At 53.5% G+C, this 16,774-nt stretch overlaps 1 protein-coding gene and 1 long non-coding RNA gene across 2 annotated transcripts in view; one reads left to right on the top strand and one right to left on the bottom strand.

Moving 5' to 3' along the window:
- Positions 1 to 2,039: 2,039 nt before the first annotated feature.
- Positions 2,040 to 16,774, top strand: part of Lmna (lamin A/C) — a 20,493-nt gene continuing 5,758 nt past the window's right edge. The window contains exons 1-2 of the mRNA XM_004629740.2: positions 2,040 to 2,626; positions 15,421 to 15,577. Coding sequence (XP_004629797.1) covers positions 2,271 to 2,626; positions 15,421 to 15,577 — 513 coding nt within the window. The 5' untranslated portion in view covers positions 2,040 to 2,270. The remainder of the gene's footprint in view (positions 2,627 to 15,420; positions 15,578 to 16,774) is intronic.
- LOC111816417 lies at positions 8,038 to 10,022 on the bottom strand. Its single transcript, XR_002820816.1, has 3 exons — positions 9,987 to 10,022; positions 9,640 to 9,815; positions 8,038 to 8,778 (listed from the first exon to the last, which is right to left on the bottom strand). It is a non-coding gene; the product is annotated as an uncharacterized LOC111816417 (long non-coding RNA).

The raw sequence follows: 16,774 nt of genomic DNA, 5'->3' as shown, positions 1-16,774 counted from the left end.
CACAGCTCACTCCCATCCTCTGGGTGTGGCTGCCCCTATTTTTTTCCTGCACTCTCTAGGATTGGTGATCTATGTTGTGGCATGGGGAAAGCAGACTTAGGGGCTTTGGGGTTCACAGTCAGGGTGGAATAGGCAGGATAAAGACTTTTCCCCTCTGAAGTTCAGATTTAGGATTGAGGCCATTTTGGTGGTGGTGGTAAGGGAGACCCTTGGGAAAGAGCTCAAGGAAATTTGGGGTAAAAGTCTTTTCTCTATACCTTTTCCCCAAAGATGGGGGATGGGAGACTAGGATAGGAAGGGTTAAATGTGGCTTCTTCTTCAGCCAAGAGGGGGAGGGAGGGCTTAGTGCCAGGGAGGGGCTGAGAGTGGGAACAGCCTGAGCCTGTCCCTCACGTTCCACTAACCGTGCCCCCGCCATGCTTCTGCTTCTGGTTTAGGGAGCAGAAGGGGGGAGAGTCAGTGCAGAGTTTTTGTTTTGTCTGGGAGGCTGAGCGTGGATGCCATGCTCTGGGGGAGAAGGGTGCAGCAAGAAGAACCCACGTCCTGGGTCCCCTCCCTTACTAGGTTCCTTCCCTCTGTGCTGCCCAGTCACCCACACAGAAATGAGAACCCAAGTGTCCCCATCCCAATCCCCTCCACACACACCCAGAGTCTTCACCCTAGTTTAATCTCACTGCAGCCCCAGGTCCCCTGGAGGCCTGCCCACCTGAGAACCAAGCGCTTGCTATCCAGGCCTGCTTCCCATGTGCCAGCATCCCGGAGCTAGTGGAGTTAGCAGCATAATCGAATTCCCCAGCTTCCTTGGCAGAAAATAAGCCACAGGAGTGCCCCTCCTGCCCATACCTCTGGCAGGATGACCGGGAACTGAGCTCCACCATCTCTTGGACAGGGTGTGTGACTGGCCAGATGGCCCAGACTAGAGAGCAGAAGGCTGAGAAAAAGTTGAGACCCAAGGATGGACGGAAGCTGCAGGGACAGGGAAAGCTCGGGACCTCGTGATGCTGTTTGGTGAGATGGCCTGGTGAGACTCCTCCCTAGATCAAGCAGACCTGGTCAGGGGGTAATGGGGAGGTCAGCATGGTGCTGGCCTTCATAACCATTAAGACTGTGAGGTCTTTGCTGTCCCCCAAACCCCAGTCTCTAGCTGGAACCAAGAGGAAGAACCAAGATGGAGACTGAACACTGGCTGTCCAGTACACCCCTCCTTCAGCCCTTTCTGGGAACCACAAGAATCTGGGACCTGGTGGCCTGGCAACATGATGAATGCACACACAATTCTGGTATCTGTTTTAAATTATCCATTAAAATAAGTACAGTCTTGGAAAAAAAAAAAATAAGTGCAGTCCTGAAGTTGGTTGGGTGGGGTAAACTGTAGAAAGGGACAGAATGAGGAGAGACCTAGGCCGCCTTTTCCAAGGCCTGAGTTCAAAGGAGGAGAGCAGGAGGTGGGAGAGGGCAGCCTCTGGGTCCTATTCTTAGCCTTCTCTGGGGGACTGAGGGTTGTTTGCATCAAAGACTCAGCGGTTGGTTTTAAAGGGAGATAAGTTGGGACAGAACATAGGCTAAAGAGCCCCAGGTTTCTGATTCTGCGTCAAAATTGTGGGCATGAAGGAGCTTCTCAAGAAACCCAGGCATACCCCCCTCCTGGCTTTCCGAGCTGCAGCGGTGAATGGGTGGCCCACATGTGGAGGGGGTAAGGTGACTCACTACTGGGAGGCAAGGGGGGCCAGTGGTGGAAGCAGGGTGAGTCACTCGGATGGGCACTACTGGGCCCTCCCTACTCGGCTTCCTAGCCCAGCCATCTGGCCCACTCCCTTGCTTTGCACCCACTCACCACCCCCACCCCCACCCCTTTGCCCACCCACTGCTATTCTTTAGCTCTGCCCTCTACTCCAGAAGGCCTGAGGCGCTAGGGACAAGCTTGGAGCTGACAGTTAAGCAGGCAGAAACCAAGAGTGTCGAGCCTCACTTCAGCCTGGGGTGCGCGGGAGGGTGCAGTCCTGCCCCTTTAAGAGCAGCGGCCCCGCCCCCTGCAGAGGAGGACCTATTAGAGCTGGGCCCCGGCGCCGGTGACTCAGTGTTCGCGGGAGCGCCGCACCTACACCGGCCAACCCAGATCCCGACGTCCGACTGCGCCCGGCCCAGCTCTCCGATCCCGCTGGAGCCTGCCGCCCGCGCGCTCCGCCCCCGACCAGTCTCTGCCTGCCGTCCAAGCCCCACGCCCTCCCCGGGACCCCTGCCCTTCGGGCAGCGCTGCCACCCTGCCGGCCATGGAGACCCCGTCCCAGCGGCGCGCCACCCGCAGCGGGGCGCAGACCACTTCCACCCCGCTGTCACCCACCCGTATCACCCGGCTGCAGGAGAAGGAGGACCTGCAGGAGCTCAATGACCGGCTGGCGGTCTATATCGACCGCGTGCGCTCGCTGGAGACGGAGAACGCAGGGCTGCGCCTTCGCATCACCGAGTCGGAGGAGGTGGTCAGCCGCGAGGTGTCCGGCATCAAGGCCGCCTACGAGGCCGAGCTGGGGGATGCCCGCAAAACCCTCGACTCGGTGGCCAAGGAGCGCGCCCGCCTGCAGCTGGAGCTGGGCAAAGTGCGCGAGGAGTTTAAGGAGCTCAAGGCGCGGTGAGTGCAGCCAGGTGCCGGCGTGCTGGGCGCGGGCGGGAGGGCAGTGGGCAGCGCGGCCGGCCGGCTCCAGGAAGGAGCCGAGGGCCCAGAGCAGCAGATAACTTTGCCAGTCTCCTCCTTCCCGGGAACTGCCTCCAGCGGGTGACTGGCAGTGCGTAGGGAATTGTCAAGACCGCACAGGGTGGGCAGGGGTCTCTGGGAGAGAGTGGGAGTGGTAAGGAGTGGTGGGGACATTGTGAGTAGGTCGGGACTGGTAGTGGGCCCTCAGTCAGTCAGGTTGGAATTTGACAGCTCTTGGAGCCTGAGGGAGGGGCTTGAGCAACGTAGAACTGGCCCTGCTAGATCTCTGAACTCTGGACACCCAGAACACATGGGCATGGGTGAAAGGGTCCTCTTAGAACTTGCTTGGCACCGTGCCAACTTCGCCCAGCCTGGCCCTGAATACATGATAGCTTCGGAGACAGAGCCCAGACGTCTGTCCAGTAGAAAAAGAGAGGTCACCAAAGCAGGGTGGCCCCCTTTGTCCTATGCAGAGGGTGAGGTGGTGACCCCTTTGACATGATCTTTTCCTGGCTTCCTCCTAAGAGTTGGGAAGCTGTCCCTCTTGCACCATGTGTCTGGAACCTCTTGGCTTTGGTCAGGCCCACCAGAACAGCTCCAGGAGATCGGCTCCCCTGCGGCTCCCACAGCCCTTGGCCTGCAGGGCCCAGGAATGCAAGTGAGGGAGGAGACGGAGGGCAGTGGCTGGGCCCAGGAAGTTGTTATGGCCAGGTCTGAGGCACCCCCTCCTCCTGGCTATCCAGCCTGATGTTTTCCAGGGTCAGAGGCTCTGCTCTTCTCTCCCTCCAGTTTCACTTTCCCAGCCAAGCCCTAGCAGTCTTTACTCTGGCCCAACCTCTTGGCGATTGATGTCTTGATCTTTGCCTTATTAAACTGCTGTAGTACAGTGACATTTTTGAAATCCAACCGTTGGTAGCTCTAGACCACTCCCACTACACCCATCCCTGCCCCACCCTACCCCACCCTGCTTGACTCCACCTTCTTTTCTAAAATGGCCTTTGGGAGCCTGGAAGTTAGGCCCTTTCTTTCCATCTCCCAGTGATTTGCTTTTCTTCTCCTGTTCCCTTTTTCTCAATGGAGACATAGGGCAGAGGGTGCCTGAGTGGTCCCTAAGTAGCCTTGAGCTTTGACTTCTCTTTTGTTTTCCTCTGCAGAATCTTCTTGGGACTCTTGCTCTTCCCAGAACTTTATATAACTCTAATTGGCCATTCTTACCCTTTACCAGCTTCCAGCCCCAGGTGGTACCATGGCTAAGCCCGCAGCCTTCAGATGTGAATGGAAATTTTGTAAGGAGATAGATTTAACCTTTCTTCTTCTTCTTCCTCTTCTTCTTCTTCTTCTTCTTCTTCTTCTTCTTCTTCTTCTTCTTCTTCTTTCTTCTTTCTTCTTTCTTTCTTCTTCATTTATTTATTTATTTATTTATTTTTGGTACTGGGAATCGAACTCAGGAAGTCATGCCAGCTCAGCAGGTCCTGTGCTACTGAACTATATCCCTTGACTTCTTCTTCTTTTTTTTTTTTTTTGGTGAAACCGGGGTTTGAACTTGCGCTTGCCAGGCAAGCACTTATTCTACTGAGCTAACTCCTTGGCCCCCTGGACTTCTTTTTTGTACTGGAGACTGAACGTAGATACTCTAGTGGTGAAGTATATATCCCAAGCCAAGTTTTTATTTTGATACAGTCTCACTAAATTGCTAAATTGCCTAGGCTGGGTTCCAACTTTTCATCCTCCCGCCTCAGCCTCTCACAGTGCTGTGATTTCAGGTATGTGCCACCACATCTGGCTTCTGGCCTTTTTTTTAAATATGTTTTGAGAAAAGGTCTTACTAACTTGCTTAAGCTGGTTTCAAACTTGTAGTCCTCCTGCCTCAGCCTCCTGAGTGGCTGGAATTCAAGCTTCATGCCCACTAAGAGGGACCATTGTCTTTTCCATTAGTTTTTTTTTTTTTTTTTTCAGTACTGGGGACTGAACTCAGGACCCTGCACTTAAGCGCTTAGTCTACTGAGCTATCACCCTGGTCCTGTCTTTTCCATTAGAAATACAAACAGTTTAGCAAGACAGCCAGGAAGTAAGGTAGGGCAAGCCCAGTAAATAAGTGAATAGTGTTTTAAATTGGTCCCTTCAGTTATCCGAGTTCCCTTGCTAGCCATATAAAGGACATTATTAGTAGACCTGGAGAAGACATTGTTTGCAGAATAGCCCAGGGGAGTCTGTAGCCTCTTGCTTACCAGGCCTTGTCTGTCTGTCTCCTTTGCCTCCTGGCGCAGCTGTCGGGCCTGGGACACCAGGCCAGTGCGGGCACACGTGGGGAGAGGCGGGGGTGGTGTGTGTACTTGTTATATTTAGCCACCTGCCTCTGTTCTTTCCCACTGATCCTAAGTGGGGCTGTGCTTCCGGAAGATGGGGGAGGTTTACACACTTAGAATCGCAGGCTGGTGGATGGTGGGGTGGACACCCAAGGGGACTCAGCCTGAGATGTCTGTCACCTTCCTTGTCTAGAGTAGGAGGGGCCGGGATTGCTTGCCTCTTTTTGTATCTACTGAGCTCAGGTTGAAGTGGAGAAAGGGCCATGAGAGTGGATAGAAAGGCATTGTCCCAGCCCCTCCCAAGAAAGAAGGTGTTGCCTGGTTTAATGTTTAATTAGAGCTCAGAGTTCAGGGGCAAGAGTGAATTTGGGTACAAAGCTGTCTGTAAAACCCTGGATAATCTTTGGCCCAGCCTGGGTATCTTGACCACACCCAGGGGTTCTCTTGTTGGGCTGGGTTTTAGGCTTGAATGAGAAGGTTGCAAGCATGGGTAAGGGGCATTTGCGGTTCATGCTTGGGATCTGGGCCCCACCCCAGCCAAGACAGCTGGGTGGATGACTCAGATGCTGCCCCCCTCCAGCTAGCCCAGGGTGGCTTTACAAGAGACAGCAGGAAACAGAGTGGAGATAGCAGACATCTTTTTTTTTTTTAATTGAGAATCAAACTCAGGACCTCATACATGTTAGGCAAGGGCTGTACTGCTGAGCTATATCTCCTATATGAAAGGAGAGGGATGGGGCTTGAACGTCTGCATCTTCTGCCCTCTCCCCTTGGCATCCTGGGGTCCCTTTCCTGCCTCCTTCCTTAGACCCTGTGGTAGTATCTGGAAGCAGGGCTCTGGACACTGTGCACAAGTAATTAAGAGTGCAGAGTGATCTAGAGAGATAGCTGGGGCTGCAGCACCATGCCAAGGCTTGTGCCTTCCCATGAGGAACTGTGGGAGGAAAGCTGAGTCCGAAATGGGGAGATCCCAGGCCCACAAAGGAGAAGCACCTCTTCCCCCATTGGGCCCTTGTGCTCAACGACTTCCTGGATTGCCTGCCTTTTTTGGCTCTGGTGTGGACAGGCAGGGAGATAGATGCAGGTTCCTGTCAAGAGCAGAACAGCATGGACCTTCTGACTAATTGTTGGATACTCTGTCTGTCTGTCTGTCTGTCTGTCTGTCTGTCTCTCTCTCTCTCTCTCTCTCTCTCTCTCTGGCTTTGGTGAGATGGTGAGACAGGGCCTCACTATGTTGTTTAGTCTGGCTGCAAACTCATGATCCTCTTGCCTGAGGATCCCCAGTGCTGGGATTACAGGTGTGTGTGTGTTACCATGGCTGGCTTCAGTTGGGTACTCCTATCATTGACCCTCACTTCTCTAGGAAGGGTCTCTAGGATAGGGACAAGTTGAAAATCTGGAGGGGTTAAGGTGAGGAGAGGTAAGTACGACTCCTGCGGCCTGAAGGTTCTGCTGTGGGACCAGTGTGGTGCCTTAATACTCGGCTGTCCTGCCTGGGCCTGTTAACTCTTGATCAATAGCCTTTGCTGCAGCCTGTACATGAAATGCCATAGATTATGAGACAGAGTTTGGGGAGCCTGGTGATTCATGTGTCTGGAGACTGTCCTGGACTTTCATGAGAATTGTGCACCTGGATTATAAAGAGGCTGTGCCCCTTGCCAGGACCATTGGGTTGGTGGAGATGGGGGTCTTTGAGGGTGCCCTAATGTTAGTTCTGTAAACTACCCCTTTCCCAGTCGCCATTCTGTTTGAAAGGGACTGAAGATACAGCTAAACCAGCAAAACCTGGGGCCTGAGAAGTAGTACTTAGGAACCCAAAAGAAATAGGCTCATTCCTCACCAGATTCCTAGTGCCTGCCCTAGGCCTCCAGGAGTCTGAGACTTCCTCTTGCATGCGTTGTGCCCATTGCCCCCTCTCCTGGTCCTCATTCAGTAGCACAGGGTCAGAGCTGAAGCCAGGGACAGCTGGGGAGACAACTGGTAGAAGATTCCTTTAATCTACCAACTGGGCCCTCTGCTTCCCCCCCCCCCCGCCTCCCCCCTCCCCAGTTCCTTACTACCTCCAGCAGCTGCAGCCCCAAGACCAAGTCTGGCTCCTGGGAAGCCCAGACACTAGGGACAGTCCCTCCCATTCTCACTTTCTGGCCCCCAGGAATGTGCTAAAGGTAACACAGGCTGAGTGCTAACAGTCTTGGAAACAAGCTAGGGAGGCCATGGGCGCTCTTTCCTGAGAGGCAAAGTGGGCCACCACCAAAACTGAGGTAGTGTGAGACAAGGGAAACCGCCCTGGCTCTTGGTGTCCTTAGTTGTAGACTTAGCCTTGCCACTAAATTGCTGTGTGACCTTGAGATAGTCACCTCCCCTCTCCAGATTTCCTCAGCTATGAAAGAAAGGGAGTTAGATCTCCAGAGAAGCCTTAGGTTCCAAATGTACAGTGACCCACAAAGAAAAGTCTCTTATTCTTTTCTTTTTGCTATTTTTAAAAATTAGATTTTATTGACACATTTTAGATATGCATAACAATCACATTCATCATAGGGAATTTCTATCTCTATGTGACTTTTCTTTTTAACAAAGCTTTAGGGGGGCTGGGGAGATGGCTCAGTAGAATAAGTGCTTTCCTGGCAAGCGCAAGGGTCTGAGTTCAATCCCCAGTTCCGAAAAAAAAAAAAAACAAAAAAACAAAAAACAAAGCTTTAAGGGGGGGAAGAAAAAAAAAAGGTACTTTAAAATACCAAGGGGCTGGGGAGGTGGCTCAGTGGAATAAGCGCTTCCTTGGCAAGTGCGAGGGTCTGAGTTCAATCCCCGGTTCCGCAAAAAAAAAAAAAACAAAAAAAAAACTTGCCTATTAGTAGGCAAGTCAAATATAATCAATGTCAATGTAATTAATAGTCGGGGGTATCCTCAATAGAAATATTTCCCAGAAGCAGTGGAATTAAAGACAGTAGTATAGCGCTGGTGTTGCACTCCTGTAATCCCAGCAGTTGCGGCTCTGAGGCAGGAGGACAGCTTCATGTAAACTGGGCTACTTAGTGAGTTCAAAGCTAGCTTGTGCTACAAAGTAAAACCCTTTCTCAAAACAAATAAAAACAAAACAAAACACTAGTGCTTTCTTCGATTTCCTGAGACAGTTTGACATTACTCTCTTGCTGTGTTCTATTTTCCATGCTGGTGGGAATAGTGACAAGGGCTTCAGTCAGGGGGACACGGACGGCTGGCACAAAAGTGACTCCCATTGCCAGACCTGTGGGGAGCTGAAGGGGAGGCCCTAGGGAAGGCAGGGGTACCTGCAGCCGGCCAGGACTAGACACCACATGCCTGGAGCAGAGAGCGGTACACGGTGACCTTGATCTGCCTACCTCCCACCCTCCTGCACCCAGAGAGCCCCCACCCCCCGGGCTCCCCCTGAGGCTGGGCTGTGAGGTCTAGGCTCTCAGCAGCCCTTTAAGAAAGGGGACAGTTTGGGAAGAGGGCTCTTTCCACCCCGCTGTCTAGTTGTGGGAGAGGAAGCCAGAATCGCGCTTGTCAAAGCCAGGAATTTTTCTGGCCGGTATCCTAGCCGGACAGGGGAGCTGAGTCACGGCGGAGAGGGCAGAGTACAGCGTGGCCAGGAGCCGAAGCCGGCGCTGGAAGACAGGCTGAGCGGTGGCTTTTCCTTGAGAACTGCCCTCAGGTTGCATTGTCAGGGGAAGATGGCCTGCGTTTGGCGGGGCACAGGTGGAGGGGGTGACACGAATGAGCCCCCGTAGCTCTGCGAAGCTAAAGATTCTTCACTGCGGGCTCCTGGGCAGTGGAGAGGAAACTGACGGCGGCAGAGGCTCCGGCGCTTCCGCCCCCTGTCGGCTGGGAGCCGGCACTGCATCTTCCCAGGAATGCAGTGGGACCAGAAGTCCTAGATCCTCCCCCACTTCCTCTTCTGACCTAAGGGTATGGCTCTTACTTTCTCCCAAATATGGGTTACCCATGTTGGTGGGTTGATGAGTCTCAAGACGGGACTGCTGAGTCGCCTTCTTGTGAGGATCCCTGAATGCTCCACCCTGTGGCCAGGGTCCTTCATTCCTCCTGTCTCAGGCCACCCCTTCCTACCTCCCTGTCCCTATTTCTCTTGGACTGTCCCCAGGCCACACCCTTCTTGCATTTTTGTGACAACACAGGAATGACTTTTGGAGAACTAGACCAGGAAGGTGGAGCATGGAGTTTAGCAGGGGACTTTGTGAGGAAAGTTGGTGAGGAAGCTAGCTAAAGAAGCCAGCTGCCGGGTGTCCAGGACTCGAATGCCCCAGCCTCTGGCCCCAGCTCCTTTGTACAATGCCACGTTGATACAACCAGCAGCTGTGACTCAGGCCTGGCCCTGTGCCAGGCCCAGCGCCTCTGCTGGAGTTGTGTCTGAACATGTCAGCAGGCCTCTGTCCCCCCTCAGCACTAGTGCCCCCTGCCCCAGTCCCTCCCTTCTCCTGAAATTAAGACCTGGCTTTGTCTTGGGGGAAAAACAGCTGAGAGCCTGGCCACTCTGAAAGGTCTGAGAGGCCTCAGACCCAGGGCATGTTTGGCAGTTGCCACACCCAAGAGAGGGGTGCAAAAGCTGGGCCCTGCCAGCTGTGAGCGCATGTGTCTGGGTGGGAAGGTCCAGCCCAGTGTACCTACCTGTGATTTCCAGGTGTAAGACAGCCAGAACTTCACAGGGGAGGGTTTGGGGAAGGCTCAAGGGGCTTGTAAGTCCTGGGGACACCTGCCACCCTGTTCTTTTCAGGTTCTCCTTTCCATAGCAGTCCTTGAATGCCAGGGAGAAGAGTCCTCCTGGCTCCACACTGCTGTGGGTGCTGATAGGGTTGGCAAAAAGTGATAGGCTCACTGGGCTATGGAGGTACACGTGTCTCCCAGGTCTCTCAGTCTTATTCTGCCTACCTGCCTTCTTTCTCTCCCCTCTCCTGTCCTCCCCTCCTCTCTTCTTTTCTCCATAGGATCTCACTACGTACGTAGTTCAAACTAACCTTTAATTCACTTATGTAGCCCAGGCTAGACTGGAACTTGTGATCCTCCTGCCTCTGCCTCTGGAGTGCTGGGATTACAGACGTGTGCCACCATACTCTGCTCAATGGGCCATTCATTTCCCTTTACTTCTCTGTTTCTGGAAATGGAACCCAGAGCCACACACATGGTGAACACACATTACACTGAGCTACATCCCCAAATCCCTTATGCCATTTTATGTTTCCTCCCTGTCTGCTGTGAATGTCCTCAGGTGACCTGGTGAGCAGATTTTTAGTGTTGAGCTACCCTGCTCCAAGCCTTAGTTCCCCACCTGTAAAAGTGCAAGAAAAGTTCCCAACTAGAAAGCCTGAGCATGTGGGCTGCCTAGTGTCGGGGCCTTCAGAGGACATAGGGGAAAGGCCCCAGCCTCTGCCGATATTCACCAGCTGAAACCAGAAGAGCAGAACCAGGCAAGGGCTGGGGTGGAGTTCTGCTGAGGAAGGGGAAAAGGGTGTGGAGGGAAGATATACCATACTGCAATAGGAGGATTTGCTGGAACAGAGGGTGGATCAAACGTAGAAAGCTTTTAGGCCAGGTGTGGCAGTATACCCAATGTTATCTCAGGAGGCTGAGGCAGGAGGCTGAGGCAGGAGGATTAATGAGGCCAGCCTGGGCTACATAAGCAAGTTTCAGACCAGCCTGCATAGCAACACCCTGTTTCAAAAACAACAGTAGTTTGTAACTAAATGTACACTATACAGGTTATTCATATGTATGCATATTGTTTAGTTTTTTAATTTAATTTTATTGAGATGGTATATGCCACCACTGGGCTGTATTTGGTTTTGAGAGTCAGGCTCTGAGTATGTAGTTCAGCCTGGCCTTGAAGAAATCCTCCGCCACACCCCATGATACAATTTTAAAAACAATGGAATTGCTTCAGGCCATGGTGGCTCAAACCATACCTGTAATCCCAGCACCCTGGAAGGCTAATTGCAAATTCAAATCCAGCCTGGACATCTTTAGGACTTAATGAGACCCTCTCAAAATAAAAGTAAATGAAATAAAAGGGGCTGGAGATTTAATTTAGCTCAGTGTGACAATGCCCTGGATTCAACCCCTGGTACACAGGCCCTCACACGCACACACGCGCGCGCGCACACACACACACACACACACACACACACACACACACACACACACCCCACCTGGGGAACTGAGAGGAGGAGGAGGGTGCAGGCAGCTTTGGGATACTGTGGAGATGTCCATTTAGGGTGGCGGCAGGAGACCCCTATCCTGCCCTTCGCCCCCGGAGGATCTGGGAGATCTCCCAAGGGCTGGCACTACCAGCCCTGCCACTCACCCAGGCCTTCGCAGCCACAGGGGGCGCCTTCCCCGGGAGGCAGGAAGTACCCCGGCCCGAGAGCGTGGCTCCCCCTCCCCTCCCCGTGGAGGTACCTCTGCCTCAGCGCCATGGGGAACTCGATGGGGAGCTCAGAAGGCCGGTGAGGCTGGGCTACCCAGATGGGACTGGCTGGGCCGCCCGGTGGGTGTGGGCTTCTCCCCGCCCTGCTTCTTTGTCCCCTCCCACTTTTTATTTTTAGCCCCCGTCTGAAGTCTGTCTGGCCGGCCAGCCTCTCCCAGGCAGGGAGGAAATGCAGGCCTCTCCCTTCGGGCGGCACGTTGCTCCCAGCAACCGCGGCAAACAGGCTGCTGGCTTCCTTATCTGGCTTGCGAGCCGCAGGGGACTGTGACTCAGTGGGCGGGCAGCAAGACCGCCCTGGGTGTCCACTAGGTCCTGTGTGGCTGGCGCCCTTCGACCCAAACCCACCAGCCTTGCCTCGTGGACCCTCCTAGCCTGGGCACCTGCCAGCCCCACGGCTCCTTTTACCTCCTTTCCTTGAAGCTCCCCGCCCCCATCCATCCCCCCTGTCCTCTTCCTGTGGTGGGATTTACCAGCGTGGGATGAGTTCAACAGGATGCCCAGCCCTTCTTGCCCCAGGAGGCTGCCAAGGATGGAGCTACTCCTGTGGTGGGGGCACATGGAGGATGCAGGAGAGGGAAGAGTGGGTTCCTACCATCATGGCCCTGGGCCCAGAGTAGGATTCGGAAGTCAGGGTCTCCCCTGTGAGCACTAGAGGATTTCCCAACCCTTGCCCTGGTATTGTCTGCCTGTGTGTGAGTCACCTGAACAGGCCAGACTCCCACCCTTCTCAGCTCCTGGCTTGCCTCACCCTTTCCTCCTGATGCCAACCCCACTTTCCAGCCACGGTGCTCTACATGTGCCTTGCCTTCCCACCGCCATCCCCTGGAGACTGAAGCCTGGGCCTGTGGCACCTGTAGGGGCTGAATGCCTGGCCAGTGTCTGCTGTGGTCCCTGCTGGGTCCGCAGCCTCTCCTAGGAAGGAAATGGTGATTGGTGCTCCCTAGGTCTGAGTCATGGGCCCATGGGTGATAGTGGCTTCTTCCCCACAGTTGGGAGCTCCCCATGCCTGACTAAGAAAACCGCAGGGGCGCTTCCCTGCTTCCCTAGAGCTCGTAGTTTCCTTCATCTGCAGGGTGTGTCTTAGTTCTTTAATTGTCTCTCTGCAGTGCTAATCAAACTTGTGGGAAGGGCTGTGGGTGTAGCTCAGTGGTAGAGCACCTGCCTAGGGAGCTGGGGAACCCCGGGGCCAACCCCTAGCATCTTGCACCTCCAGGAGGGAAGGGACAGAACCTTGGTAGTTTCTCTGGAAGCTGGTGTATCATGGCAAGTGCTGGTACATCATCCATTTCCAAGTCTGCTACCGATTTGCTACAGGACGTCTCTGCCTTGATTTTTATAAAAATAGCGATTGCATCTTTCTCAGAGGGTAGCTATAAAGGTTAAGTGAGTTGACGTTGTAATATTTAGAGCATTGCCTGGTCATAATAAGCTGTGTGTTTATTCTTAGTGGTGTGCCCCGTAAGTTTTAGTCAAGGGCAGACCTTATATATGAAAGGTAGTTCCCTCTCTGCCCCAAAAGATTATATTGTCAGCAACATATCGTAGCTGTTTTAATTTGCCTAAGTATACTAGGATGTTTGCACAAGGAAATTGTCAGCCTCTCAGAACATAACCTGTCATTAAGAGACTCATGATGTGACCATATGACATATATATATATATATATATATATATATATATATATATATATATATATATATATATATATATATATATATATATATGATTAGAATCCAGAGCCAAGGCAAGTGCTATACAACTGAGCAGTACCCCCCAGCCCATGTTATTATCATTACCATGACCCCCATCTTTGGGAGCAGCAGGAAGAGGTTACAGTGAAAACAAAACAACCAATTCAACTCCTGTGCGTGTCAGATCTTCAGCTACCAGAGGACAGGGCTTGTCTTCCTCAGCATCTGCTGGGCATAGCCAAAGACAGATTTTTCCAAGGAGAACCCCAGGAGGCTGGGGAATCGAACCACGGTCCTCTGCGCCTGACTGGGTTTGCTCCAGCAGGCGCTTAAACAACTGAGCTAAACAGCAAGCCCCCAGGACTAGGGAAGAGATGTCCTCAAGATTCAGGTTGAAGGCACCCTGCACTCCTTCCTGTCTCCCAGCTCGGGCTGCTCCTTTGGGGCATCTTGTGGCACAGGGTCTGCTTTGGGCCTTGTGGTCTGGGAAGGCAGTGGTGAGGGGAGCAGGCCCAGACCATTAGCCAGCTTACATGCCCACCCACCTCCCTCCTTTGCGCCTCAGATGCCTCATCTGTAAAAGGAGGAGGCTGAGCCGCGGGGTAGTTCTCTAAATTCAGGGAGGTTCTGCGCGTGGCCAAGCTACTGCAGTTGCCCTGCGGGGTAGAGAGGCCTCTTCTGGCAAGCACATGCCAGCCTTGGAATGGGCCCAAGGAGCCTGGAGTCTCTGTGTGCCTCCTCGCTTCACTTTACCAGCAGTTTTTCTTCATTTTCCTCCCTCCCCCTGAAGTTGCCTCTGCTTCGGAAAAGTTCTGAAGTCATGGAAAGTTGGGGCTGTGCTCCGAGCCAGGGGCTGGGCCGGATGGCAGCCAAAACCTGAGCTGGGTTTTGACTTTATTTTTAGCTTTTTAGGCTGAGACAGAAGACGGAGATGATCCTGGGGTTCTGGAGGGCCTCTTTTTGAAGGAGACACTGTTGCATTAGACAATCTGTTGTCCTTCCCCAGTTCCCTGGGGTGTCCCTCTGTCTTCTTCCCAGCCCTGTAGAGGCCAGTTGGGGTGACTCCTTGTTTGGAATCTCCAAGTGTCTCCTCCCTGCTGAGCTTCCAGCAGTCTAGCCTCTCTCCCTGTCTTCATGGAGCTAAGGGCTTTCGTGGCGGGAGAAAAGTGTTGGCACAGCTGCGTGCTTCTTCCTCCCTGGGGCAGACTTTCCCCGCCTGTCCGAGTTTGCTTCTCATGTTTTCCATCTGCCACACAGAGCTCATGTTTGGGACTGATGTGCTATAGACAGCAGCTGGGACAAGGCCCTAGGATCCTTTCTTCCACTCCCTGGTTCCACAGTCTGCTCTCCACCTGTATTTGTGAAGCAACTGTAATGTCAGCCTGGAGGGTTCTTGGGTTCCCTGGAGACCGTGAGGAAATAGGACCTCTTGTTTCTCTAGCTCACTGGCAGAAAAGACCAGGGGCCCCGGAAAGTGCAGAGGGCAGGGCAGCTCGGAAGTTGGTTCCAGCAAATAGCTTTGCCAGTCTGAGGAGCAGGGAGGCTCCAGCCAGGAACTCAGATAGACTCAGAGGTCAGGGAGGCACATCTGGAGCCAGATGCTGAGGCTTAAGGCTAAGGGGTGGGTGGGACTTTTTCTCAGGCCTGTCAAAGAGGGGGTGGGGACCTTTCTGCTTTCCCTAGTCTGGAGGCCCAGAGAAGGCCTCGGAGAGAGAAGGCTCAGTACTGTGCCTCAGTGTCCTTGCCCCAGGTCTCTCCTTGAGCTCTAACCAGACTTTCCTTCTTCAGTGTTCCGTGCTGTAAAAGGGGTCCGGAGAGGGGACCACCGGGAGAGGGAACCACTGCTTTGGGGCTCAGAGAGAAGTAGTAGGGGAACGTGGTGACCCCAGGCGAGGGAGCCTTGCCCTCTGGCTTCTCAGAGGGAGGGAAGCCCGGCTGAATGGCCAGTGGGTGGAGTCCAAGCAGGAGAAGGTTAAGGCTGTGTGTGGGAAGGGATGAGAGACAAAGGTGCCCCTGTGTCTTTTGGGAGGAATGGGTGGAGAGAGGGAAAAGCATTCATATCATGGGATCTAACTTTGCCCTTAGCCCTAGGCACGTTCCTGAGCCCTGAGTCATGGGAAGGGTGGAGAAGCAGGAAGGGGGTTTGGGGGACCTGGGGGAGGTGGGAGCCCTGAGCGGGCTGGCAGATGTGAACAAACCTAAAACCAGGACGCCACCTCCTGGCAGCTGGAGGGACAGCTGACTCCTCTGTAACCCATTCTTCCTCTTTTTCTTTAGCAATACCAAAAAGGAGGGTGACCTGTTGGCTGCCCAGGCCCGGCTCAAAGACCTGGAAGCTCTGCTGAACTCCAAGGAGGCTGCACTGAGCACTGCTCTCAGTGAGAAGCGCACGCTGGAGGGCGAGCTGCACGACCTGCGGGGGCAGGTGGCCAAGGTAGGCAGCCTCAGGGCCCGCGGTGACCACCTTGCACCAGCACACTTGCTCTCCCTCCCCCCTCCCCCGCCCCCAGGCGTGCCTGGTGTGCCCTCCACTTAGCCCAAGAGCTGTGCACCTGTCCTGGCATTTCTGCTCATCCGGATCATGTCTTAGCCTCCTTTGGCTGCTTAGGGACCTAGCATAAGAAATTTCAAGTAGGGCCAGGGAGATGGCTCAGTGGAATAAGCACTTCCCTGGCAAGCGCAAGGGCCTGAGTTCAATCCCCGGTTCTGCCAAAAAAAAATTAAGTAATCCAAAAACAGTGTCTGTTTATCTATGGCTGGCCCTGGATCCCTCCCATGGACAGCTTTTGAAGAAAGCTCTGGAAGAAAGAAAAAGAAGAATAGCTATCCCTGCAGCCATAAGGGGGAGCCGATGGCTAATCACATCAGGCCTGCATAACCATATGGTGGCGTGCACGTCACAAACATTAGTCCCTGTCTTCTCTGCTGCTACTTTCCCATGTTACAAGCAAGGGCACAGAATCAGTTGAAGAAGGTAGCTTGGTCTCAGTATCACAGCCTCCTCTGCTCACAGCAGGCCAGGACCAGCCAGTGGGAGTCTCCCATCCTGGCCTCTTCACAAACCCGGCCACCACACTACACCACACCACAGAAAATCTATGTCCTGCCCTGCTCCCCAGCCCTCCCTGCCCGGCTGTGCTGACCAGCCTGCACTTTCTAAAATGAATGCCGTAAAGCCCAGGTATGGTGGTGCACATCTGTGATCCTAGCACACAAGAGGCTCACGCAGGCGGATTGCTGCAAGTTTGAGGCCAGTCCGGGCTTCAAAGTGAGTTCAAGGCCAGCCTGAAATGCGTAGTGGGACTGTCTCAAACCACCCTAACCCCCCAAAAAATAAAACGAATACTATCGTGCTGGATGTGGTAGCTTGTAATCCCAGCATAGGGAGGCTGAGGTTGAAGGATTACCTCGAGTTTGAGGCCAGCCTGGGCTATATAGTAAGTTCAAGACTAGCTGAACTGGGGCTGGAGAGATGGCTCAGTGGTCTAAAGCACCTACTTGAAACAAGCTTGGCAAAGCACAGGGACCGCTGTTCGATCCCCAGCACCACATGCCAGCCAGCCCCGCCCCCTGGTGGGCTGAGCTGGCCACACACACACAATAAATAAATGTAATAAATAAAAATAAATAA

The sequence above is a fragment of the Octodon degus genome, unplaced genomic scaffold, assembly GCF_000260255.1.
Source record: "Octodon degus isolate 3935 unplaced genomic scaffold, OctDeg1.0 scaffold00032, whole genome shotgun sequence".
Taxonomy (NCBI): domain Eukaryota; kingdom Metazoa; phylum Chordata; class Mammalia; order Rodentia; family Octodontidae; genus Octodon; species Octodon degus.
The sequence above is the reverse complement of the archived record's forward strand: the minus strand, read 5'-3'. Positions and strand labels throughout refer to the sequence as shown.